At 48.9% G+C, this 26,954-nt stretch overlaps 2 protein-coding genes across 7 annotated transcripts in view; one reads left to right on the plus strand and one right to left on the minus strand.

The window, feature by feature from the left end:
* The window catches only part of RAB6A (RAB6A, member RAS oncogene family), a 57,987-nt gene extending 55,101 nt beyond the window's left edge, over positions 1-2,886 (plus strand). For all 3 annotated transcript variants that reach the window (XM_053385384.1, XM_053385383.1, XM_053385385.1), the window contains exon 8: positions 719-2,886. In XM_053385384.1, the coding sequence (XP_053241359.1) occupies positions 719-783 (65 nt within the window). In that variant the 3' untranslated portion in view covers positions 784-2,886. The remainder of the gene's footprint in view (positions 1-718) is intronic.
* A 4,782-nt stretch (positions 2,887-7,668) lies between these two features.
* PLEKHB1 (pleckstrin homology domain containing B1) overlaps positions 7,669-26,954 on the minus strand; it is a 40,986-nt gene continuing 21,700 nt past the window's right edge. For 3 of the 4 annotated variants that reach the window (XM_053385386.1, XM_053385387.1, XM_053385388.1), the window contains exons 5-8: positions 16,271-16,310; positions 14,112-14,214; positions 8,305-11,193; positions 7,669-7,933 (exon numbers count right to left, since the gene is read on the minus strand). In XM_053385386.1, coding sequence (XP_053241361.1) covers positions 11,057-11,193; positions 14,112-14,214; positions 16,271-16,310 — 280 coding nt within the window. In that variant the 3' untranslated portion in view covers positions 7,669-7,933; positions 8,305-11,056. The remainder of the gene's footprint in view (positions 7,934-8,304; positions 11,194-14,111; positions 14,215-16,270; positions 16,311-26,954) is intronic. The other variant, XM_053385390.1, reaches the window with a different exon arrangement.

The raw sequence follows: 26,954 nt of genomic DNA on the forward strand, positions 1-26,954 counted from the left end.
CGAGGGCAAGGGGGGTCCCAGGGGGGACGCACCAGAAGCAGGGGGCCAGCGGGGACTCCCAAAGCAGCAGCGGGGGATCAGGACCAGCTCCCCCACCAGAGCGCAGTGGGGGGGAAGAGTCACATGTGTCAGGGCCAGCCTCTCCTCCAGCAGGGAGAGAAGATGAGTCAGGGCTGACCACGCCTCCATCGGAAAGTGGGGAAACGGAGGGGAGGTCAGTTCCAGCTAGCCTCCCCGAAGGAGGGAGTAGTGACAGCAGTGTAACGGTCAGAAGGAAAGTGGGAGGCTGGGCGCGCGCGCCAAGTTCAAATGTACAGGCGTGCGGGACAGCAGGAAACCCGGATTGGGAGCCAGGTCCTAAAGCCCGACGGAGGGAGGGGGAAGAGTCAGGGGACTCAGCGTCAGAGGAGTCTAGGAAGGGCGAGACCCCGACGGGCAGGCGGACCCAGAGGAGGAAAGAACAAAGGAGGAGGTGGAGCAAGGCTAGAATCTTAAACTGGTGTCGGGGGGGAGGAGATTCAGATGGAGCTTCGGCGGTCTAGGGTTTGAGACGTGGTGCTGCACGCTGCGGCTGTGGAAGTGAAACTGAACTTCAATAAAGACTTTTATACTAAACAACGAAGCAGCGTTGGTCCTTGGTGAGCTGGGACCTCGGGCGGCTCTGACAGCTGTCTTCCTTTTTCTGCTCTTATTTCCCTTAACTACTTTCCCCCAACAGTGATCGACATCAAACTTGAAAAGCCTCAGGAGCAGCCAGTCAGTGAAGGCGGCTGTTCATGCTAATATAGTGTATTGCTTTTCTCTTACCTTTCTCCAGACCATCACTGCTTCTTCTTCCTCTCCCCCCCCCCCGCCCCCTTCCCCCTCCCCAGACTCATTGGCAGCAATGTGACTATTGGCTTGCCCACCCCCACCCCACCCCACCCCCCCATCCGTAACGTAGCCGCGGTTCATCATTGCTGCTTGTCTCGTGAAGATGATCTGTTAGCTTCACAAGCACAAAAGAAAAGTCGGTGTCTTCGTTATTTATAAGGAAGTTTCAAAAACGAGCCAAAACGATCCTAGCGTATTTCAGTGATCTTTTTGAAAACAGCAGTCCCGCCAGAAAGATAGGTACAAATTTGGTAATATTATTGTTTTTTAATGTTTCAATATTGCACTTACAGAATTAGTGGAAATGGGAGTAGAACGTTTGGATTTGGTGAAAAGGAGTGTGCAGGGTAAAAATGCATCGGCACCCAAGGCAGGCACTGTGGAGCAGTCCTCGGATGTTCAGCCTGTTCTTTTGCAAAAAAAAACCCTAAACTAGCCTGCTTTGCCTTTTCGGTTGAGATCCTCTGGCCATTTTTTTCCTAAACAGTAGCCTTTTTGAAATGCTAATAAGATGCTTTTTGTAAAGGGGCAAAGTTGCAAGATACTGTTCTCGGGGTTTAGAAACCGTTCGCTCTACATAGGAGCCCCACAGAACAAATGAACCAGTTTGCAGTGCACCTTTGGGGCTGCTTCACTAGGCTGGACTGTCTTCAGAATGAGGATGGGGGAGGCACAGAGGCTTCAAATAGGTTCTGGCACTATAGACAACTTGGTCAAGCTGTGAATCTGTCTCTGAACAGAGACACCTACGCTGCCAGCCATTTAAAGATCCAACATAAAGTTAATACGTGATGAGGGAGACGAGGAGACAGAGCAGAAGAGACTATTCCTGAGTTGGAAAGGGAGGGGGGTACTTATAAAAGTAGATTTTAAAAGTCCCTTAGATGAAAAAGGAAGGGAACAAAAGATGGAAACAAAACTTAAAATTATGCAGACTTTTGCCTTTGTTTTTAGCATTTTTTATTATTATTTTGGGTCTTCGGAGTCTCGTGTATTTGTTATTTCTGCATAGTTTGGTTAAATAATTGGTTGTTTAGTATTACGTTTTAACTGGACTACAATTAACCGTGGTAACCTTCAATATTTATTTCTTTGCTTTTTTTTTACTGTCTTCAAGGGTATTTTTTTTGTGGGGGGGAGGTGTTCGTTAATCTATTTAGAGCTTTGGCAACGTCACGAGATATAGCTAATCCGAGAAACACACTGGGAAGTGGGGACACACATTCACATGCTCACTCTAGAAGTGCACTCTCTTAATCTGTACTAGTCATTGTGAAGTTGCTGTGTAAGTTAACACAACTGTAAATACATTGTTTGTGGGAGGAGCATTTGCGGCTGGGGAGGGGTACAATCCAGGAAAGGCCTCTGGAGTTTCCGTTTTTCTAAGTGATCGTTTAAAATAGGGGAGGATGGGGAGAACTGGCTCCACCTCTCTATCTTCAATGCCCCCCCCTCACTTTAGGGGGGGGAAAGCCCCCTCCCCAAGCATCCCAGCTTCGGATGTGCACACGCAAAATCTCTCTGTTCCTGCATTGTGGAATTAGAATGGCAAATTCATCACTTTGACCTGAGTTTCCAGTAACTTTGCATATACCAGCAATGTCATCGTATCTTTCAAGGGCAGAACAAGACACCCAAATGCTTTTAATGCAATATTGAAGAGGTGGTTTATCTTTCCTTTTCCTTTTTGGAAGTAGCATGTCTGGAATTAAAGCGTTTAAATAACGGCAACGACAGGTGGATGTGTTCTTTTCCCCCCCGAAAAGAAAAACGAAAGGGAAGGAAGGCCTGGCTACTTTTCCTGTATTGTTGTATTCTATGTGTGCGAAGAGAAAAAAAAAAGAAAAAAACCCACAAAAAAATTAAAAACATGATCCATCTTGCTGCTTTTTAATATTGAGTTTTCCGTGGCTTGGGTTCTTAAAGCAATGAAAATGTGTACACGGGTTGGATTTTTTTAAACATGCACAGAATTTTTTGCTTCCAATAAAGTATCTAATCAAAACACTAAAATCGACAGGCCTTCGCCTCTGCTCATTTTACGCTGCTACTATGGTCCCCGTCTCCCAGCCCTCCTTCCTGGCCTCTAGTGCTCTTCCTTGTAGGTACGGCGGTGCTAGGAGGGTGGGAAGGGCCAGTTTGGGTAGCATGTAGCTGAGGTAAGTTTGGGTTTGGTGCGTTGGCCAAGCAAATGAATCTCAGATCTTTATTGGGACTGGTTGCAAAGGCGTCAGTGACCTCCCTCAGATACGGGGAAAGCGCTATCCCAGGAGTCAGCAAACTTTTAAAGGAGGGGGCTGGTTCATCACCCCTCGGACCTTTTGTTGGGCTGGTCCGCGCATGCCCCTCCCCTCCCAGTGTTGGTGCTGACCTTGAAAGCCCTAAACAGCCTCGGCCCAGTATACCTGAAGGAGCATCTCCACGCCCATCGTCCAGCCTGGACACAGAGGTCCAGCTCCGAGGGCCTTCTGGCGGTTCCCTCGCTGCGAGAAGCCAAGTTACAGCGAACCAGGCAGAGGGCCTTCTCGGTAGTGGCACCCTCCCATCAGATGTCAAGGAAATAAACAACTATCTGACTTTTAGAAGACATCTGAAGGCAGCCCTGTTTAGGGAAGCTTTTAATGTTTAATAGACTATTGTATTTTAATATTCTGTTGAAAGCCGCCCAGAGTGGCTGGGGAAACCCAACCAGATGGGTGGGGTATAAATAATAAATTATTATTATTATCAAATTAATTTCCTGCCACTCTGCCTGTGGTTGGGAGCCAGCGGTGGTGGCGGCGCCTCTCCTTTCCGGGCCAGCTTTCCCAAACACCCATCACGGAACCAGCAGGCGTGCCAAGCTCCAGCCGAAGCCCCGCGACGCCATCGCTTATCACGCCAGTCACAATGCCCACAGCGTGGCCATGGACGGAGAGGCTGGCCGTCGGGTGGGTGGCGAGGCTTCAGATTGGCTGGCTGCTGGCACCAATCAAAGCCCAGTTCCCTCCCTCCGCAGGGTGGGGAGAACCCAGGAGAAGGCACTGCACTGCTGCGGTGGGGGGGGTGGCACCCGAAAAAAATTGCAAAAAAATTATTGTGCAGCCTGAACGATCACACCAATCCAAGTGGCGATTCCAGGACTGTCTCTGGGCCAGATCCAGAGGGCAATTGGGCCCGATCCGGCCTGCAGGCCTTAGTTTGCCGACCCCTGCCCTATCCAATTCATAGGAAGACAGGGAGCTTTTGCCAGTGGGAGCCTGGGTTGTGTGTGTGTTCTCTTCCAGGAGAAAGGAAGATTGCCAGTAACCCCAAACAGCCCAAGGCCTTCCCTCTGCTTTCCATCACCACCTCTCTTCCCCAGGGAGCAGAATTGCCAAAGACAAGAGTGCAAAAGCATTTGGTTGTAAATTGAACTTAAGGCCAGTAAGGTTTGTATTGAACATAGCTCCACAGCTAAGGAGAATTTGCCTTGTGCGCGATGGAATTTTCTCCCTGACTCAACCTTGGGAAGGCCTTTCTGGAAGCAAGAACCGTTTGACCAGTGGAATGGTCTCCCTCGGAAGGTGGTGGAGGTTTTCAACCAGAGGTTTGGAGGGTCCTCCGTCAGGGATTCTAGAGCTGTGATTCCTTCATTGCAGGGGGTTGGACTAGATGGCCTCTGAGGTCCCTTCCAACAATTTCATGGTTCTATCTCTCTCTTATCTGCCTGTTGTCTTTGTCCATGGAGTTTCCTTGGCAGGGATACTGGAGTGGCTTGCCAGTTCCTGCTCCAGGTGGATCACGTTTGGTCAAAACTCTCCACTATGACCTGTCCATCTTGGGTGGCCCTGCCCTGCATAGCTCATAGCTTCCCTGAGTTATTCAAGCCCCTTCGCCATGGCAAGGCAGTGATCCATGAAGACAGGAGTGCCTGGCGTGCTCTGGTCCATGGGGTCACGAAGAGCCGGACACGACTAAACAACAACAACATCTCTCTCTTCCCATCCCTTGGTGCCCTCTAAATCTGGAGCAGATTTGGGATGGCACCAGGTGTGTGGTGCATGAGAACAGAAATTCCAGCTGCAGCAGCAGGAATCCTTTTCCTGGCTTTCGATAATGTAGCTGGGTGGTTGACGGTGGCCCTGAATTGTGATTTGTACCATATATGGATACAGAACTTTTAGGGATCGGCACCTGGGTTTTGGCTATAGGTGCTGTTGAGTCACTTTTGTGTAAAAAAAAGACTAATAAGTATAACAATAACAGCAATCTAAAACATACTCACTGTGCTGCTACGTCAAGGACATTGCCAGATTGTATAACTGCTCTTATTGACCTGGGAGTCCAGTTTTCCAGGAGGGGGGGGGGGGGGCTGAGATGCTAGATGTCTCTATAGTGACATCTGCTGGCTGGTTGCTTGCTAGAAATAGAACAACGCAAGTTCAGAATTATTTCTGTGTTAGAGCAGGCATTCCCTTCTTGCTGTTAGGGTGAAAGCTTCCCTTATCTTGTGCCCGGTTGAAGGCATTAAAGCCTGGCCAGACGGGAAAAGCCAGCTGGCGCTCCCGATTCTCAAGTCAGCCACCCTTAAGATGTTGTGAACTACGATTCCCATCCCTCCTAGCGAGAAGAGCTATTCGCTCCCATTAGCCCTAGCACCACAAGCTGGCTAGGGCTTCTGGGAATTGTAGTCCAAAACACCTGGTTGGCCAAGACCATGGGTAGACAAACTAGGGGCCGGATCCAGCCCAATCGCCTTCCAAATCCGTGAACGGTCCGGGAATCAGCGTGCTTTTGCATGAGTAGAATGTGTGCTTTTATTTAAAAATGCATCTCTGGGTTATTTGTGGGGCCTGCCTGGTGTTTTTACATGAGTAGAATGTGTGCTTTTATTTAAAATGCATCTCTGGGTTATTTGTGGGGCATAAGAATTCGTTCATTTCCTCCCAAAAAATATAGTCCGGCCCCCCACAAGGTCTGAGGGACATTGGACCGGCCCCCTGCTGAAAAAGTTTGCTGACCCCTGGCCAAGACCCATCAAAGGCTGGACTCCACAGACCCTTTCAACTGTCGCAGGAAACGCCCCCCCCCCAATCATTCAGTTTGTACAAACTCGACACCCACCCACACTCACACTCACACACTACATATGCTACGCTTCTGTTATAAATTCATAGAAAATCAACCATACATCGGATCTGCACTGTTCCACTTTTATTTTACTCCATGAAGGAAGGACTACAAAATGGGGAAGGTTTGATACAGGCCAGCCATAATCCCTTGAGCATACCAGCACATACACAGGAGCCCTACCCAGTTGGCATGCCAACCCTGATGGTCCTGGACAGAAGACCATCAAGGTCACAAAGGACTTGCATATGGGACTGGAACAAAGGACAATGATCAGATCTTCCCTCTGGGGGCAGGAAACTGCCAACTTCCTTCTGTCCTCTGGAAAATACTCATGGGGAAGGGGAGAGGAGGAACTAGCCAGGTGACAAGATACTCAGGTTACCTCCACAACTCCTCCCTCAACCTCTCCTTTTTGTGATGTGTCAATGATGTAGTCATGATGTACTTGTGATATAGTTCTAGGAGTGTAGTTTGGGGGATTAGTAACTAATAAAAGTTGGGGTCTTCTTTTGTGTGTGCTTCCATCTTGTTCCACCTTGTGGCAGGTGGGAGTCCTGTCGCGACAGTCTTCAACAAAGACCAAGCCTACTGGCTGCTGTTTTGCTCTGGTATTCCTGGCTGGTGTCCTTGTTTTTCTGTCCAAGGGAGCCCTCGGCTTTCTCCGTTAACACCCCACAAAGGAAACAAAGACTTTGGTGCAGTGAATAGCAACTTTTATTATTCTTAAATAGCTTTTATTCCCCCCCACCACCAAAAAATATACATAACTATTAGTGCTTTGAACAACACTTGACAGAACCAAACTGCAAACTGACACAGGAGAAACCCAAACACTGAAATGTGTTGTGTGCGAAGCGAACCTAAGCGAGGTCTTGCTTGCTTGCTTGTGGATAGTGAGGGGCTCCAGACGGCCCCATTTCCCAGCCGAGGACCGCAGGGGCCTAAAGGGCACCCCCCTTTCCGGCAGCGGCTAGCAGCTTCACTGACCCCTCGGCTGCTGCACTCTCGACAAGAGATATTTTGGTGCTTAGGTACAGCGCACTTCCCTGCAAATCCAGAGGTGAAGTGTGCATGGATTTATTCCAGGCTGTTTTCTTTTTAAAAGAGGCCCAAGTACAGTGTACCCAAGTACAAAAATACCTGACTCTCATTTGAAATGGCCTTTAACTAATGACCTGACAGGCCAGGCCAAAGCCCCTCAGAAAAGGCAGAACCACACAAAAACAGCTTGTTCCACAATTCTTTGCGTATGCACATTGCACAAACCGCACTGCATCCCACAAGGCAGAAATAATGCCCACCCTCGGGTGTTAAAGCATATTGGGGAGGGAGTCTTTCCCCACTGACTAATCTGCTGAAGAGTCACCCACAGAGAATCACGTAAACCATATTTATTACGCAGGCTAACGAAACGGGGCAGTATTCAGACTTTTTGCATTCGTGCAATAATGTTTCCTCTCCCCTGCACCAGTGCTCTGTGCGCCACCCCCAAAACTGTGCCAGAGATTTAGGGGGCGTGTGCGGAGGGGGGGAGAGGGGAATGTTCCATCATGCAGGAAGAAATTGTTCCCGTGGAATACAACCCAAAGAGATTTAAAGTAAAACATTTAGCCTTGGCTACGGGGCACCTTCAATTTGGATCTGAGCAGCCGGAAGTCTCAATGTCTTGCTTTGCAGCATTGTCACATTCTGCTTTGCAATGTGTGTTTATGGAATCCTGGAACTAAATGCAACCTTCAGTTCTGCCTCCAGAATGTGAGAACGCCCCCAAGATAACTTTTGAGCTACTACAATGAACGGGAGCAGAAGCAGAACAGGAGTGTGCACCCTGGTGAATGCTCACCTCCTAGGGATGCATAGCAGAACCACAAGCGATGCTCACAAACCCCACTTCCATCTTTGATAAGCAGCCTCCCACTTGAGATCCCTGCATTGCACTAGATGACCCCCTTCCAACTCTGCAATTCTGGGATTCTATTAGTAGTGTCAGGGACGCGGGTGGCGCTGTGGGTAAAAGCCTCAGCGCCTAGGGCTTGCCGATCGAAAGGTCAGCGGTTCGAATTCCCGTGGCGGTGTGCGCTCCCGCTGCTCGGTCCCAGCGCCTGCCAACCTAGCAGTTCGAAAGCACCCCCGGGTGCAAGTAGATAAATAGGGACCGCTTACTGGCGGGAAGGTAAACGGCGTTTCTGTGTGCTGCGCTGGCTCGCCAGAGCAGCTTCGTCACGCTGGCCACGTGACCCGGAAGTGTCTCCGGACAGCACTGGCCCCCGGCCTCTTGAGTGAGATGGGCGCACAACCCTAGAGTCTGGCAAGACTGGCCCGTACGGGCAGGGGTACCTTTGCCTTTATTAGTAGTGTCAACTGGTAGGGCACAAGGCAGGGAGCTGAACAGTAGGTGGCGCCAGAGCAAACTCATCCTCACATCTTCCCCATCTTCCTTGCTGAGTTCAAAGCTGAGACTATGGAGGGGGAAGGAAGTTGGCTGGCAGTGCAACCCCCTGGAATAGTTGTAATAAAGGAAGCAAGCAGCGGGGGCTGGCAGAGTGTAGTCTGAGGTTGGCGGGCAATGTTCCCTGTGCCCAAAGGAACCAGCCGCCCCTGTGGTCTCTGTAATGTTGCTGCGGCTAAGTGTGCAGTCCCAACAGTCAGCCCCCTCACCCGTTTGGACTGTTTTAATGACAGTAATGTTATCGATCCATAGGGAGGGGAGATTATTTTTCTTTAATTTTGCATGTTGCTTGGGGAATTTCTGGGGCGGGGTGTGTGTGGAATGGTCAATAAATAACTTTGGAAAAGAAATAAACAGTCAAAAAAGGAGGAGAGAGGCTGTATATTTGCGTTGTTAGCTGTGAAGTGCAATCGGTTGTGGTTTGGTCACATAATTGTGCTTTCAAGCTGCAGAGAGGGAAAGTTCTGAAACGGCCAAGAAAAAAAGATTGCGGCGATTTTAGTATTGTGGCACTTGGGAGAGCTTGCATCTCCTGCTTCCACCCATTTATATTTTAAGCATTTGCTCAGGGGCCAGGCCTTGTGGCTAGCAGCCTCACTAAGCCTACCTTTCACTTGCTAAAACACAAGCAATGCATTTCTGCCACTCAGCCTTGCCAGGCTACTGCTCTAGGGCAGTGTGTTATTAGGGGTAACTTGGGGGTGTCTCTGACACGGTTCCTTCTCAGCACTCCTCTATAGCACCTCTGCACATGCAGATTGCAGCTTTTAAACTATTGCTTCCGAGTTTTCCACGCTCAGGCTGGGCAAACATCTGGCGGGGTGACCGTGAAAAATTTCACGCCAAATGGGCAAAGGGCGCGAGGAGAGTCCTGCTGTGATTCCAGCAGGGACCAGATGACCCTTCCAACTCTCTTAGGATTCTAGGGATCAGGCCAAAGGCTTGTCTAGCCAGCACCTTCGTCTCACAGCGGCCAAGAAGATGCCCGGACGGGAAAGCAGCCCACAAGCAACTGGCGTTCAGAGCAGAGCTTAAGCATGGCCTTATCCTTCATGCGTTTGCCTGGTCCCCCTTCAAAGCCAAGCTGGTGGCCAGCCATCGCTGGCTCCTGTGGCAAGGAGTTCCACAGTCTTAACTGCGTGCATAGTGGTTTACACTTCTATAAACCAAAAAGCACAAACCCACCACTGTAACCTGCAAAAACAACAGACATATCGGGGACACCAGCCCCCTCTGAACTCAGTTGGACGCTTCCACGGACTAGACTTCTTTGCATGAAAAGCTTGTGCCATAATAAATTTGGCAGTTTTCAAAAGTGTCCTATGACTCTTTATTGGGAAGCTAGGAAGCCTGCCTCCTACGGAGCCAGACCATTGGTTCATTGAGCTCAGTGCTGCCTACACGGGCAGGCAGCAGCCCTGCTGGATTTATGGCAGAAACCTGAAGATGCCATTGGGAACTGAACCGGGGACCTTCTGCGTACACTGAGCTACAGCTGCTCTGTTGCCAGGCGACTTAAAAACGGCTACCATCCCAGAAATCAGCCAGAGTCCCAAGGCCGTGATCCCGGTGAGATCAGCCACAAAACCTCCAAGTGTCTGGGAGAGATGGAAACCCACCTTTACAACAACCAGCAATCTGAAACGAGCCCCCCAGGAGCTCGTTTCACCAGAATAAATAAGGACAAGCTGAAAGCTGACATCTGTAACCTGGAGGTTTGCGGCTTCCTTCCCCGCAGGGCTCTGTGCCTTGGAGAAGCAGTAATTCGGCAAGTGCAGCTGCTCCCCGTTGTTGCGGAAAGGCTTCACCTGTTGAATTTCGGCCTGCCGTGGAAGCGTCAAAATGCAGAGGGGGCTCTTGCCAGAAAGAACAGTGGGAAAAGTTTGTAGCTGCTGGGCACTGGAAGGTGTCTGCCTTTTTCCACAAGCGCCCTGGTGCAGGTGAGAAATCATCCGCAATTTCCAGGGTGCCAGCAAAAACCAAACCAAACCGACGTGTTGTTTGGGGAGGCAGGACAACGTAGCAGGCAGCTACGCCCCCAAAATACACGAAGACCGATTTGAGTAAGCCGAGCTGGAGGATGCCTAGCAAAGCGAAATGCGGAGGGAGGGTGCGGCAGCGGAAAAAGCAGCTCTTGTGATTGACGGCAGAAGCAAATATCACCTGGAGTCGACATCAGGTGTGGGCAGATAACCAGGCTGGTGGAATCCATTTCTGATTATATTTGCTAGCTATGGTTTGTTAGAGCAGAGACAAACTGGTGGCTCGGGTGGGCGGGGCCAAGTGCAAAATGGCGGCTCAGGGGGCGGAGCTAGGTGAAGAATGGCGGCTGGGACTGGGCGGGGCCTACTGCCTACCATGCCCCCCTGGGCTTACCTGCACATCAGGGATGCTAATGGCCTCCTTGCGACGAAAGAAGCCTTTCTGGTGCTAACTCTTTTGTTAAGACGATTTAGTTATAAGGGACGGCTGCCGGCCTCCCGCAAACGGCCCAGAGATTTTCGGGGGGATCCCGGTTTTGCTTCTGCCCCCCCCGGCCCCCCCCTACAAAGCAGGTCCCCCTTTGGCCCTCCCTCTCCGGTGGGGAATCGCAGCGGCGTCTTAGCTGAGCGTCTGGGCTGGGTCTGCGGAAGAGGGGGCTCAGAACCAACAGGGCATCCACATGAACGAGCCCAGTGCAGCCCCCGAGGCGGCCCCCGCCAGCAGGCCCAAGGCCATCTGGTCTCCGGAGACGCGGTACGGATCCTCGCGGAAAATGACGTGGGTCGTTCCGGGTGCTGCGGAGAGAAGGAAAGGAACAGATGCAGTAAGTGATGTACACAAGAAACACGGCCAGTGACAGATTTACATATAAGCTAAACCATGGGTAGGCAAACTAAGGCCCGGGGCTGGATCTTGCCTTCTAAATCCAGCCCATGGACTGTCCGGGAATATAACACCGGTCTTGAAAGACCTACACTGGCTCCCAGTACGTTTCCGAGCACAATTCAAAGTGTTGGTGCTGACCTTGAAAGCCCTAAATGGCCTCAGTCCTGTATACCTGAAGGAGCGTCTCCACCCCCATCGTCCAGCCCGGACACTGAGGTCCAGAGCCAAGGGCCTTCTGGCGGTTCCCTCACTGCAAGAAGCTAAGTTACAGGAAACCAGGCAGAGGGCCTTCTCGGTGGTGGCGCCCGCCCTGTGGAACGCCCTCCCACCAGAAGACATCTGAAGGCAGCCCTGTTTAGGGAAGCTTTTAATGTTTAATAGGTAATTGTATTTTAGTGTTTTGTTGGAAGCTGCCCAGAGTGGCTGGGTATAAATCATAAGTTATTATTATTATAAATTATTAGTGTGTTTTTGCATGAGTAGAATGTGTCCTTTTATGAAAAATGCATCTCTGGGTTATTTGTGGGGCATAGGAATTCGTTCATTTCCCCCCCCGAAAATATAGTCCAGCCCCCCACAAGGTCTGAGGGACAATGGACTGGCCCCCTGCTAAAAAAGTTTGCTGACCCTTGAGCTAAACCAGCTGTAGCTTAGGGCCCCACTCTCTTGGGGGCCCCCAAAAAATGTAAACGAAAAAACCCCCACTGAGTGTACATTTCCAAAATATAAGATAAAAAACAAATAAAATAAAACCTACATGCAGCAATCAGAAGGCTTTTCAATGTTTTGTGAAATTTTGGTTGGTAGTGCCTGACTTTTGAACAACGCAGTCTCTTCTGCTTTTTGTGCAATACAGAGAAATTCGCACCCGGCGCCACCAGAGGTCACCCTACACTTCAGGATGTTCCTAAGCCAGCAATGGTTACATCAGGGCTGCCCAAACTTTCCCCCCCAACATCAGGGTCTTTTCCAGGGAGTCTTCTCTTCTCCTGAGGTGGCCAAAGTATTGGAGCCTCAGCTTCAGGATCTGTCCTTCCAGTGAGCACTCAGGGCTGATTTCCTGCAGAATGGAGAGGTTTGATCTTCTTGCAGTCCATGGGACTCTCAAGAGTCTCCTCCAGCACCAGAATTCAAAAGCATCCATTCTTCAGCAGTCAGCCTTCTTTAGGGTCCAGCTCTCACTTCCATACATCACTACTGGGAAAACCAGAGCTTTAACTATACGGACCTTTGTTGGCAAGGTGGTGTCTCTGCTTTTTAAGATGCTGACTAGGTTTGTCTTTGCTTTTCTCCCAAGAAGCAGGCGTCTTTTAATTTCGTGACTGCTGTCACCATCTACAGTGATTGTGGAGCTCAAGAAAGTAAAATCTCTCATTGCCTCCATTTCTTCCCCTTCTATTTGATTTGATAAATTTACTCGAATTGTTTTTGTATCTCTTGTCTTCTTGGTCCCGGATCCTCCCTGTCAATTTGGCAAGTTCTGCAAAATCTGTCATCTTCACCTGGCTATCCTTTTAGTTCTGGGTGTTCTGTATCTCGCAGTACATTGCAGTACATTGCGTGGTGAAACTACGGAACTCCCTTCCACAAGAGGCAGTGATGGCTAATAACTTGCATTGGACGAATGCGCGGAGTGGAGGGCAATTGAGGCTATGGTCCACCTCTACTGTCAGAGGCAGCAGACTTGCAGGGAGAATTTGGACCTGGCTTGGGAAGGGGTAAGTAAGCTGGTCTGGCTTTTGAGGACAAGGATGTTTAAGCTCAAATGAAAAGTTGATGTGAAAGGAGATTGCTCAGTCAGTAAGAGCGTGAGACTCTCAATTTCAGGGTTGTGGGTTCAAGCCCCACATTGGGTAAAAGATTTCTGCATTGCAGGGATTAACAGTAGATGACCCTTTTGGTTCCCTTCCAACTCTACAATTTAATGATTTTATTATTTATATCCCACCTCCCCCCCAAAAAAGACAGATATAGATGATACATAGATGGAGCAGTTTTAATTCTATATCATCTATCTATCATCTATCATCTATCTATCTATCTATCTATCTATCTATCTAATCTATCTATCTATCATAATCAATAAGAAACAATTAGAGATAGATGGATTGACCAATGATAGATCAATAGATGGATGATAGTGCAGTTTTAATTATAATTATCATCTATCTCTAATTGTTTCTTATTGATTATGATAGATAGATATAGATGATACATAGATGATAGATAGTGCAGTTTTAATTCTATATCATCTATCTATCTATCTATCATAATCAATAAGAAACAATTAGAGATAGATGATATAATTAAAACTACACTATCAATCTATCATCTATCTATCATCTATCTATCTCTAATTGTTTCTTATTGATTATGATAGATAGATGATCTATCTATCTATCTATCTATCTATCTATCTCTAATGCAAATAATCACAATAACAGCGTGGCACGAGCCATTTCATAAAAGCAGTCAGTTCCTTAAACCCTGTTTCAACAAGAAAAGTCTTAATCTGCCGGCCGACAGACAGCAAGCAGGGATAAAGTCTGACTTCTCCTCAAAGCCCAGAACCCCCGGAGTCTTGCACCACTGGGAGACTGGGCTGGTGTGCAACAACAGCCTCGAAGCGTCGCATCTGCGACACCCATCGCTGCATCCCGTCTGGCCAGCTCCAATGTTTGGTCCTCTGCTGCAGCGCCCAAAACGTCACAAAGAGGCCCATTGCCACCCAGCCTTGCGGGGAGGCCCTGAAAAGAGCCCCTGGCTGAGCAAACCTTTACTGGCCCAGGGGGGAGGTGAAAAGGGACGTTGATGGATGAACACATACCTCCGTACTGGTTGCCGTAGTAATCGGAGCTGACGTACATCGCCTGGTGGGAGTCGAGGGGAACCGTCTGGTAATAGTCATCGTACGGGTCGTACAGGTGCACCTGGAGAAAGCGAGAAACGAGAACATTTGCAGCCAGAGCTGAAAAACCTGAGCCGGAAACCGGGGGGGGGGGGGCAGGAGGCAGCTCCCCATAGCAACCGGCCTCTGCACCCAGATTGGCTTTGGAGGCTACCCCCGGAGTGCCCCTGGCATTTTGAGGTGTCCTGGGTGGTAGCCGGAAACTGGGCCTTCATGGTGGTGGCCCCTCATCTGTCGAATTCCCTGCTCAGGGAGGCCTGCCTGGTCCCTCTCTTGCGTATGCCAGCAGAAACCCATTTTCATTCTGATTTTTTAAACTGGCTGGGTCTGCTGCTCGTTTCCCTGCTGTTTATGTGCTGTGTTTTCTTTGCTAAGTTGTTGATGGAGCAGCTATGGAGGGGAAAGAACATGGATTTGAAGGGAAGACCTCCTGCAAGATGTGAACACAGCTGGAGAGCTGGGAAGGAGAGATTCTCACCCAGACCCCAAAGGAGAGAGGGGCAGCAGTCTGTTGACGGAGGGGAGCAATGCAGAAAACGGAGGGCCTTCCCCATCCAGATCCTGAACAGCTCACCAAGTCTTTGGATCCCAAAGGCCGGAGACTTCCGAGTTCAGTCCGGAGCACTTGAGGCCGTCCTGCGGCGCCAAAGCCATCGATCGCCAGCCTGATTGTGCTTATTGATCCGTGTGGCTGGCCAGGCCGGGAAATTGGGGGAAGGCTCAGCTAAAAATAGAGCTGCCACAGCAGGAGAGGAATTGAGCTGTGTGGCTCCAGAGCAAAGCCACTTGGAGCAGGAAGACGAGGCAACCAGGCGACTGGCGAATCAGTTTAATGTGCAAATTACTCTCTCCTGCCACTTGCCCCTTCGGGCGGCATGGGAACAGCGCCGGATTCACGTATAAGCTAAACAAGCTATAGCTTAGGGCCCCACTCTCTCGGGGGCCCCCAAAAAATTTAAAGGAAAAAAACCACTGGATGTACATTTCCAAAATACAAAAGATAAAAAACAAATAAAATAAAACCTACCTGCAGCAACAGTGTTTTGTGTTGTGTCGGCTCCTATGATGTAAGCCATGGGCCCCGCCTGCTAGCCTGCTCCCTAAAATATCACTGGTTTGCTCCTTTCTATATATAGGGTGCCTAAATTCTGCTATTTATCATTATTAGTCGTTTGCAGGATGTATTTACAGCTATTATTATTTCATGTTATAGCAAGTTTCTAGAGGCTAGATTATGAGTCTTTGTAAATTGTGTTTCTAAAGGAACTTTTGTTATTGCCAAATGCCAATGTGTTTGCATTATTAAGTTGGTTATGAATAAAAAAGTTTGTTATGAATAAAAAAAAAACATTTTAAGTTAGAGCTTAATAATAATTTAACTAGTAATATAATTCTTCTTAATTGTATTTCACGATTGATATACTCGTGGACGCAGGTGGCACTGTGGTCTAACCCACTGAGCCTAGGGCTTGCCAATCGGAAGATCGACGGTTCGAATCCCCGCAACGGGGTGAGCTCCCATTGCTCGGTCCCAGTTTCTGCCCACCTAGCAGTTCGAAAGCACGCCAGGGGGAAGGTAAATGGCGTTTCCGTGCGCTGCTCTGGTTCGCCAGAAGTGGCTTAGTCATGCTGGCCACATGACCCGGAAAAACTGTCTGCGGACAAATGCTGGCTCCCTCGGCCTCTAAAGCGAGATGAGCGCCGCAACCCCAGAGTCGTCTGCGACTGGACTTAACTGTCAGGGGTCCTTTTACCTTTTTTAAAATTGATATACTTCTTCTTAATTGTATTTCAGTTCCACAATTACTTTGATAAAATACATATTTTGTTATGTACAAATGGCTTTAGATACCTATTAGGTCCATAAATTACCATAGAGCATATATTCAACACAATGGCCCATCTGGTCCAGCATTCTGTTCTTTTTCATTCTCCCTTATTTTCAGGGGAGCAATGAGGACCAGAAACCTGAAGAATCTCAGACTTGTAGACCTCTTGCCCGTAAGGAGCATTTTAAGGGGCAGGAACGGTTCACAACCAGGGCAGGAAACCGGACAAGGAATGCAAGGCAGGCTCACCTGAGTCGCTTTGGCCTCCAGAATCGCTATCTTCCAAGCTCTGTCAAGAAAAGGAGAGAAGCAGCAAATAAAGCAAAGTGTTGCCAGCAGACAGACAATTTAAAAAGTCCTTCCCCCTTTTCCCCATGTTCCCCTCCCACCCAACTGCTGCGGAAAGAAAATATGGGAAACATGAATAACACTTGCAGCTCTATTATTGAATTTTGATTGTGTTTAAATTAGGAGTCCCTTTTGTAGTTATTTACCGAATTTTTCGCCCTATAGGACGCAATTTCCCCCTCCAAAAATGAAGGGGAAATGTGTGTGCGTCCCATGGGGCGAATGCAGGCTTTCGCTGAAGCCTGGAGAGCGAGAGGGGTCGGTGCGCACTGACCCCTCTCGCTCTCCAGGCTTCAGGAAGCTATCCGGCGTGAAGTCACGCAGCTCTCCCACGGCTTGCGGAGAGCTGCCTGCAGGCTTCGGGCTTCGCGCAGCTCTCAGCAAGCCGTGGGAGAGCTGCGTGACTTCGGGCAGATATCCGCAAGCCTGGGGAGACGGGCGCGACTTCCTGCTGGGCTCCCGCGGCTTGTGGATAGCAGCCTGTTCTGGGGGCTGGGGAAGCTTGGGCTTCCCCCACCCCCGCCCCGCGCCTGGGGGGGAAATAATTTTTTTTCTTTATTTCCCCCCCAAAAAAACTAGGTGCGCCCTATTGGGTGAAAAATATGGTACTTCATTTTTAAATAAATTTTATTTTCACATTTTGCAGAGCACATCAGACATTCTTTTTACACATTTAATTTTGTTATCAACTTCCCTCCTTCGGCAGTTACATAAGCTGTCTCTTCTTTTTCCTGCACCTCCAACATCAAAACCTAACTATAATTCATCTCTTGTAGTCACCATTTCAACATGGCCCTTTGCACGTGTTTACAGCGGTCCTGCTAACGTTTTAAGATGTTTGCAATAGTTCTTTAAACAATCAATAACCAAACCCCCACTCTTGCTTTTTTAAAAAAAATCTTCTTGATTTCTTAATCTTCCGGTAAGTTTCGCCATTTCTGCAAAACTTTTGCTGCCGGTCCTTTTTATTTGGTGCAGATTCTTCTTTTCACTTTTTGGGCAAACACCATTCAAGCTGCTGTGGTGTAGCTATTTATTTTGTGTGTGTCTTTGTGTGTGTACACATATAGTACAGACACACAAACGCGTGATCTTCGTCCCTATTGAAGGAGGCCATCTGGGCAGAGAGAGAGAGAGCCTGGCTACAGTTACCTGTGCTCAGGTAACTTCAAAACCAGTTGTTGCACTCCAGCAACCATCAGCCTCAGCTAGCAAGACTGAGGTGAGGGGTGATGGGAGTTGTAGTTCAGCAACACTCAGTAGTCCACAGGTCCCCTCCCTTTGATAATACTGTGTAGCCCAGGGATGGGATACAAATGGAATGCCCTGAAGATGTTGTGGGATCACAACTCCCATCATCTCTCACCACTGGACCCGCTGGCCGGGCCACATGGGATTCGGAGTCTACCAACAAAATCTGGAGGGTGGTTACTGCTGGCAACAGCCCAGCCTGTGTTGTACTCTGGGGAAGAAAAATGCAAATTCTGCAGCTCAAATATGCTGTGTGACTATATTCATGCTTGTGGCATGCAGTTATACAGTACTGTGGTACCTCAGGTTAAGAACTTAATTCGTTCCAGAGGTCCATTGTTAACCTGAAACTGTTCTTAACCTGAAGCACCACTTTAGCTAATGGGGCCTCCCGCTGCCGCCTTGCTGCCGGAGCACGATTTCTGTTCTCATCTTGAAGCAAAGTTCTTAACCTGAAGCACTATTTCTGGGTTAGCGGAATCTGTAACCTGAAGCGTATGTAACCTGAAGCGTATGTAACCCGAGGTACCACTGTACCCTCTTGCCACGACTCTCAGACCTGCTCATGTGCCTCCTCTCGCTTCTGCATTTCCTCCTGACTTCTAAGCCTATTGTGGCTTCTGTAAAGGACTAGCTTTCACGAGAAAACAAACGCAAACGGATGTTTCCAGGATGCTGGAACCCGATCTCGGCCTCCAAATTCTGAGCTTGCCTGGTCCAATTATTATGAATGCACACTCAGCGGCAAGCCACAGCGTCTCATGCTTGTATGCCTGTGAAACATGGACCACTTATAAACACCATCTCCAAACCTCAAAAGATTCCATCAACGGTGTCTCCGAAATTTTACACATCACTTGGGAAGACAGGCAAACTAATTCCAATGTACTGGAAGAAGCAAAGATCACCAGTGTTGAAGCGATGATTCTTAAACATCAACTTTGTTGGACTGGTCATGTTGTGAGGATGCCTGATGATCGTCTTCCAAAGCAACTACTCTATTCCGAACTTAAAAATGGAAAGCGTAATGCTGGTGGTCAAAAGAGGTTTAAAGACTTTCTCAAGGCAAATCTTTAAAAATGTAGTATAAACACCGACAACTGGGAAACACTGGCCTGCGAGCGCTCCAGTTGGAGAACAGCCTTTACCAAAGGTGTCCTGGGCTTTGAAGACACTCAAACTCAGGAGGAAAGGGTGAAACGTGCTTAGAGGAAGGAAGGCTTGGCAAATCCACACCGTGGTCAACTCCTGCCCGGGAACCAATGGTCCCCACTGTGGAAGGACATGTGGACCCAGAACTGGCCTTCCAGTCACTTACGGACTCATTGTTAAGACCGTGTTTATGGAAGACAATCTTACTTGCTACGAGGGATCGCCAAAGAAGCTTCTCATAAGAGGTTTGTGCCTGTAACTTCTGCAGATCACAATGAGCGCATTTTTCGCAAAGGCAAATTGCGACCTTCACCCACCCGGGTGACTCTGTCCCATGCTCTGCCTGGAATGTGCAGGTCCAGCAGCCGCACCCACGACTTTCAGGGTCCTCAGGACTTTTCCATTTCCCCCTCTGCTGGGAGGAAGGCGCACACAGAGAAATTCCAGGCAGAAATCTAGAGTCCCTCCCACATGGCTGCATGGGCTCTGCAGATCTGGGAGACACAAAAGGAGGCCTGTTTTCCTTCCGCTTGCCCAGCTTGGAGCAGAAAAGCAGCCGTTCGGCCCAGCGGCAAGAACTAGAGTAGCCTCCATAGCTGTTTTTGCAAAGGTGCTGCCTTCTCGGTGGTGGCGCCTGCCCTGTGGAGCGCCCTCTGATCAGATGTCAAGGAAATAAACAACCATTTGACTTTTAGAAGACATCTGAAGGCAGCCCTGTTTAGGGAAGAGCCAGTGTGGTGTAGTGGTTAAGAGCGGTAGTCTCGTAATCTGGGGAACCGGGTTCGCGTCTCCGCTCCTCCACATGCAGCTGCTGGGTGACCTTGGGCCAGTCACACTTCTTTGAAGTCTCTCAGCCCCACTCACCTCACAGAGTGTTTGTTGTGGGGGAGGAAGGGAAAGGAGAATGTTAGCCGCTTTGAGACTCCTTAAAGGGAGTGAAAGGCGGGATACCAAATCCAAACTCTTCTTCTTCTTCTTTAATGTTTGATGTTTTATCGTGTTTTTAATGTTCTGTTGGGAGTCGCCCAGAGTGGCTGGGGAAACCCAGCCAAATGGTCAGGGTGTTGTTGTTTAGTCGTTTAGTTGTGTCCGACTCTTCATGACCTCCTGGACCAGAGCACACCAGGCACTCCTGTCTTCCACCGCCTCCCGCAGTTTGGTCAAACTCATGCTGGTAGCTTTGAGAACACTGTCCAACCATCTCATCCTGTTGTCCCCTTCTCCTTGTGTCCTCCATCTTTCCCAACATCAGGGTCTTTTCCAGGGAGTCTTCTCTTCTCGTGAGGTGGCCAAAGTATTGGAGCCTCAGCTTCAGGATCTGTCTTTCCAGTGAGCACTCAGGCCTGATTTCCTTCAGAATGGATAGGTTTGATCTTCTCGCAGTCCATGGGACTCTCAAGAGTCTCCTCCAGAACCAGAATTCAAAAGCATCCATTCTTCGGCGATCAGCTTTCTTTATGGTCCAGCTCTCACTTCCATACATCACTACTGAGAAAACCAGAGCTTTAACTATATGGACCTTTGTTGGCAAGGTGATGTCTCTGCTTTTTAAGATGCTGTCTAGGTTTGTCATTGCTTTTCTCCCAAGAAGCAGGTGTCTTTTAATTTTGTGACTGCTGTCACCATCTGCAGTGATCATGGAGCCCAAGAAAGTAAAATCTCTCACTGCCTCCATTTCTTCCCCTTCTATTTGCCAGGAGGTGATGGGCCCAGTGGCCATGATCTTCGTTTTTTTGATGTTGAGCTTCAGACCATATTTTGTGCTCTCCTCTTTCACCCTCATTAAAAGGTTCTTTAATTCCTCCTCACTTTAGCGGGGTATAAATAATAAACTATTATTATTACTATTATTATTATTATTGCAGTAGAGCTGCCAGACATAACTGGGATTTCGCCATTGGAAACAGCCTCTGGGTGAAAATCACTGCAATGTCCGGGAAAATCAGGATGTGGCAACCCATGTCAGAAGTGTGGATTTTGGCGAATCTTCTTCTTCTTCTTCTTCTTCTTCTTCTTCTTCTTCTTCTTCCTCTTCCTCTTCCTCTTCTTCTTCTTCGAAGCTCAACAACTTTGGCCCAAAATGGCCAACTTTGGCCACAACTCTTGTGTGTGGATTTTCACTTTTTGAAAGATGGCAACCCCCCCTCCACACCCTACTGGCGGACTTCCTGGCTCTGTTAAGTTCTCGTGAGAGTCTTGCAAGACCTTGCAGAGGCCTCTGAGCGATTGAACAGCCATCTGTCATGGATCCCTTAGTTGAGATTCCTGCATTGCCAGGGGCTGGACTAGATGACCCCAGGGGTCCCGTCCAACGCTACAGTTCTATGATTCTCTAAAAAAAATTGTCCAGTAGCGCCTTAGAGACAACTAAGTTTGTTCTGGGTATAAGCTTTCGTGTGCAAGCACACTTCTCCAGATACCCAGAACAAACTTAGATGGTCTCTAAGGTGCTACTGGGGGATGCGGGTGGCGCTGTGGGTAAAACCTCAGTGCCTAGGACTTGCCGATCGTAAGGTCGGCGGTTCGAATCCCCGCGGCGGGGTGAGCTCCCGTCGTTCAGTCCCAGCTCCTGCCCACCTAGCAGTTCGAAAGCACCCCTAAGTGCAAGTAGATAAATAGGTACCGCTTTATAGCGGGAAGGTAAACGGCATTTCCGTGTGCGGCACTGGTGCTGGCTCGCCAGCTGCAGCTTCGTCACGCTGGCCACGTGACCCGGAAGTGTCTCCAGACAGCACTGGCTCCCGGCCTCTTAAGCGAGATGAGCGCGCAACCCTAGAGTCGGACACGACTGGCCTGTACGGGCAGGGGTACCTTTACCTTTTAAGGTGCTACTGGACAATTTTTAAAATTTATTTCGACTGTGTCAGACCAATACGGTTACCTACCTGAATCTAGTTCTATGATTCTGTGCCACTAGACTTCACCCTGAGGACTCTACCTGGCGACTACTCTAGAGGAATCACCGAGGGTGCAGCTACTGGCCAGGCATTTTTCTTTTCTTTCTTTTCTTTAATACATTTTTATTGGTTTTTTTAAACATACTATTTCCTACAATCATATAAGATAACTTCTTACCTTATACAATATTTTAGACTTCCGTCAACACCTCTGATGTTTTTCCGTTCTTTATCACTTATTCTGCATTTCTTAATTTATCTATTACTCTTAATTATCATTAACTAATAATTCTCCTCATAGTCTTTCTTGCAATATTTCAAATAATCATCCTTACAAAACTTCTTGCAATCCTACTGGCATAATTTGTTCATTACTATTACTTTTCAAATAGTTCGTATATTTACTCCAGTCTTCTAAGAATCTCTGATCCTACAGGTTTCGAATCCTTCCTGTTAATTTATCCAGTTCTGCATAGTCCATCCATTTCATCCGCCATTCTCCTTTCGTCGGTAATTCTTCTTGCTTCCATTTTTGTGCCAATAATATTCTTACTGCCTTCACTGGCCAGGGATTTTTTCTAATTGGATTTTGCAGGGGGAGCATCACTTCAGCAAATGACCCCGTTCCAGCTAAGCTGGGGTTGTTCTGGCCCTTCTCTGACCTCTGCGGCCCTTGACGTGCTCAAGTCATCTTTAATTATCTGCCCAAGCTGCTCTGCTAAGCAGCTGGGAAATAACCAGTGGCTTTTGGTCACGGCCCAGATGGACATGACACTACTAATGTCTCTCCAGCCACAGAGATGAATTGAACTTATTGAATTTACAACCCAACTCTTCCTTCCTAGGAGCTCCAAGGTGGCGGACGTGGTTCTCCCCCTCCTCATCTCACACTCACAATGACCCTGTGAGGCAAGTTAGGGCTGAGAAGTAAGGGCTGGCCGAAGGTCACCCAGGGAGCTCCATGGGTTTCACAGAATTACAGAGTTGGAAGGGACCCCAGGGTCATCTAGTCCAACCCGCTCCAATGCAGGAATCTCAACTAGATCATACATGACAGGTGTCCATCCAACCTCTGCTTAAAAACCTCTTAGGAGAGCTCACAACCTCCTGAGGGGGTCCGTTCTGCTGTTAAACAGCTCCTTCCATCAGAGAGCTCTCCCTAATGTTTAGTCTGAATTGCCTTTCTTGTGACTTGAAGCCATGGGTTCGAGTCCTGCCCTCCAGAGCAGGAGAAAACAAGCTTGTTCGCTCTACCATGGGACAGCAATTTAGGTATTTGAAGATGGCTCTCCTATCTCCTCTCCGTCTCCTCTTTTCCAGGCAAAACAAATCCAGCTCCTTCAAGTGCTCCTCAGTTACCAGACCCTGATCATCTTGGTTGCACACATTCCAGGTTGTCAATATCCTTCTTAAATTGTGGTGCCCAGAACTGGACACAGTATTCCATGTTTGGTCTGCCCGAGGCAGAATAGAGTGGGACTATTACTTCCCTTCATCTGGACACTAGACTTCTTTTGATGCAGCCTAGAATAGCATTAGGGGCGTGGGTGGCGCTGTGGTCTAAACCACAGAGCCTAGGGCTTGCTGATCAGGAGGTTGGCGGTTCGAATCCCCGCGATGGGGTGAGCTCCCGTTGCTTGGTCCCTGCTCCTGCCAACCTAGCAGTCTGAAAGCACGTCAAAATGCAAGTAGATAAATATATACCGATCCGGCGGGAAGGTAAACGGCGTTTCCGTGCGCTGCTCTGGTTTCACCAGAAGCGGCTTAGTCCTGCTGGCCACATGACCCGTAAAAACTGTCTGCAGACAAATGCCAGCTCCCTCGGCCAATAAAGCGAGATGAGCGCCGTAACCACAGAGTCATCCATGACTGGACTTAACGGTCAGTGGTCCCTTTACCTTTACCTAGAATAGCATTAGCCTTTTTTTGCTGCTGCATCACACTGTTGATTCATGCTAAGCTAATGGTCCACCAAGACCCCCAGATCCCTTTCACATGTACAGTGGTACCTCGGGTTACAGACGCTTCAGGTTACAGACTCCGCTAACCCAGCAATAGTACCTCGGGTTAAAAACTTTGCTTCAGGATGAGAACAGAAATCGCGCGGCAGTGGGAAGTCCCATTAGCTAAAGTGGTGCTTCAGGTTAAGAACAGTTTCAGGTTAAGAACGGACCTCTGGAACAAATTAAGTTCTTAACCCGAGGTACTGCTAGTAAGCCAGGTGTCCCCCATCCTATATTTTGGCATCTGCTTCTTCCTGTCTAAGTGCAGAACCTTACATCTGTCCCTACTGAAATTCATTTTGTTAGCCTGGGCCCAACTCTCCAACCTGTTTGAACCCTGGTCTCCACCAGCTCCTAGTCCGACCCTCTGTATAGACCATGGGTAGGCAAACTAAGGCCAGGGGGCCAGATCCGGCCCAATCACCTTCTAAATCCGGCCTGCAGCCGGTCCCGGAATCAGTGTGTTTTTCCATGAGTAGAATGTGTTGTTTATTTAAAATGCATCTCTGGGTTATTTGTGGGGCATAGGAATTCTTTCATTATTTTTTCCCCCCAAAATATAGTCCGGCCCCCCACAAGGTCTGAGGGACAGTGGACCGGCCCCCTGCTGAAAAAGTTTGCTGACCCCTCCGTACACCATCCCACCTCTACCACAGCTGGACCCCACAGGCTTCATCTGGTCCTACATATACAGTGATCACAAGGATTACAGGAGATCCACCTAGCTGAGTATTGTCTACAATGACTGCCAACAGCTCTCCAGGGCCTCAGAAATCTCCCCTGGAAATGTCAGGACTTGAACCCGGGACCCTTGGCATGCTTTAAGTCTGAACACTTGCATTTCCACACACCTGGCTTCCGTACACTGCATGAATCTGCAGGGGAGCCTGGGAGAAACATAGTCTCCCTCCAGTTTGTAAACACAACAACTGACGCGAGGAGGTAGAAATCTTTCAAGAGCTACCACATCCCCGGAGGAAGCCGGTTTGTTTCCAAACAGTGCTCCCCGAGGCCTGGAGGCAGCAGCACTGGGATCAAGAGTAAACATCATTAACAAGGGCTGGAGGCAAATCTTTAGTCGGACGGATCTCAGATACAGGAAGGAAGGAAGGCATAGCTGTCAGCTTACAGATTTGAAAATAAGGGACCAGTAGCCTCGAAAATAAGGGATCAGCAGCCAAAATAAGTGATTTTAGTCAACCAGCTCCCGAGCCAAAGGCAGAAAGCCCAGCCAGCAGCCAAACGAAGCCTCAAGCGGTGGTTCCCACAGCGCAGCAACCCAGCAAAGGGGATGCAGCAAGGAAAACCACTGTCACCTCTCCGCTGGGAAGCGCTGAGCAAAGGCGAGTCCCCAGGCAACACGGCCGATTTGATCGGCACAAGGCATGCAAGCGACACCCCCCAGTCGTTCTTAGACTCCTTACTGGGTGAGCAACGCAGCCAAGCAACACAGTTGGAGCCTCCCTCCTCCCTGGCCGGCACGGAGGGAGGGAGGGAGAGGAGCTGCTTCCTTTGAAACCCGGGAAATTTAAGGGAAATCATCAATAAGGGACAGCAGTGAGAAACGGCGCTGGGATAAGGGACTTTCCCACCAAATAAGGGACAGTTGACAGCTATGAAGGAAGGAAGTGATGCTCCAAAAGCTCAGGGGCAGAGAACTGGGGCATCTCTCCCCTCCCCAATGCCCTGGGTTCCAACTCCCAGCAGCCCCTGCAAAAAGCCCAGCCAACGGTCAGGAATCATGGGATTTGTAGTCCCAGCTCCAACGCTACAGCTTCACTTTGTCCCAAGAAAGCCCTTTCCAGCAGTTTTCTCAGGCTTCAACGGCCGGCGATTGTTTGGCAGTACAGTGAATGCTTGGGTTGCGAATGTGATCCGTGCGGGAGGCATGTTCGCAACCCCCAGCGTCCGCAACCCACAGTGCTGCATCTGCACACACGCGGGTTGCGATGCTTCTGCGCAAAGCGCAAATTAGTGGTTTTGCACATGCGCGAGCGCCGAAACCCAGAAGTAACCCGTTCCGGTACTTCAAGGTTTCGGCGCATCCGTATCCCGAAAACACGCAACCTGAAGCGTCTGTAACCTGAGGTATGACTGTAGAACCCTTTTGTTCCCATTTTACAGATCGTGGAACAAGAGTCTCGGAACATTGTGGAGGAAAGAGGGCTACAGACCCATTTCCCCCTTCTTAGCTCCCATATTTAACAGTATTAATTAATACGTCTTGGTCGTTGGCTCGTTTGCAGGTCCAATTCCAGGCGCTCGCATTGGTGTTTGAAGTCCTAATTGACCCAGGCTGCAAATATCTGAAAGGCCTCTTCCTCCTCCCACGGATTTTTTTGCTGAGATTCCTGCATTGCAGGGGGTTGGACTAGATGACCCTAAGGTCCCTTCCTACGATTCTATGATTCCTTCCCTACAGATCCTCTCAGGTGCTGAGATCGGCAGAGGGGGTCTTCTTGGTAGTTCCTGTGCCCTCAGAGGCTTGGGGGAGGATGTTAGAATTCCTGCTCCTTGACTGCTCTCATGGGATTGTTGTCTATCACATGACGGTAAATGTTTTAACTCCACAGAGTGGGAAGTGACGGAGACAGGATGTTTGTGTTACTGTGGTTCATGAAGTGGGACTATTGTCCTTCATTCTTTTTCTCTTTGCTGTCTGATGCTAGAGAGAGAGGGAGCCATGTTGCAGTGCTCCGTGTGTGTTTATATGTAAATAAAGTAGATTAGCCAAAATGCTGAGTTGCTGAGGTCTGTCCTGCAAGCTGCGCAAACTCTGCGGATCCCTAAGTGTGCCAATGTCTGTTGGCATCAGTCGCTGTGATGTTCGGGCAGAAGAAAGCTTATGAAGCTCCCGAACAAAAGACCAGGAGGGAGAGAACATGCCAGTAGGGCATGTGTCTCTGCCAGGGTCCTACTCGAGTGTAGGATGAGCTCCTGACAGTAGCCCAAGGGGACACGGCCTTCTCTGTGGCGGCCCCTAAGCCGTGCAACTCCCCACAGAGATGCATCTGGCACCTTCAGTGTATTTTTTCAGAGGATGGTGAAGGTGCTTGAGGTGTGTGCTTTAAGGACTCGCCTTCTTTTCACGGCCACAAGTTGTTTTAAATTATTTTTAATGTTGGAACCCACCCTGGACCCTTGGGACAAAGGGGGGAACAATTCATAACAATAACAACTATACGAAACGCGGAATATTTAATACTAACTCATATTAAACTGAGCAGCTATGGGCAAGTCTTGGCCTCAATTGTCCACCTGTAAAATGGGATTGTTATTGCA

Source organism: Podarcis raffonei, chromosome 4 (assembly GCF_027172205.1).
Source record: "Podarcis raffonei isolate rPodRaf1 chromosome 4, rPodRaf1.pri, whole genome shotgun sequence".
NCBI classification, from domain to species: domain Eukaryota; kingdom Metazoa; phylum Chordata; class Lepidosauria; order Squamata; family Lacertidae; genus Podarcis; species Podarcis raffonei.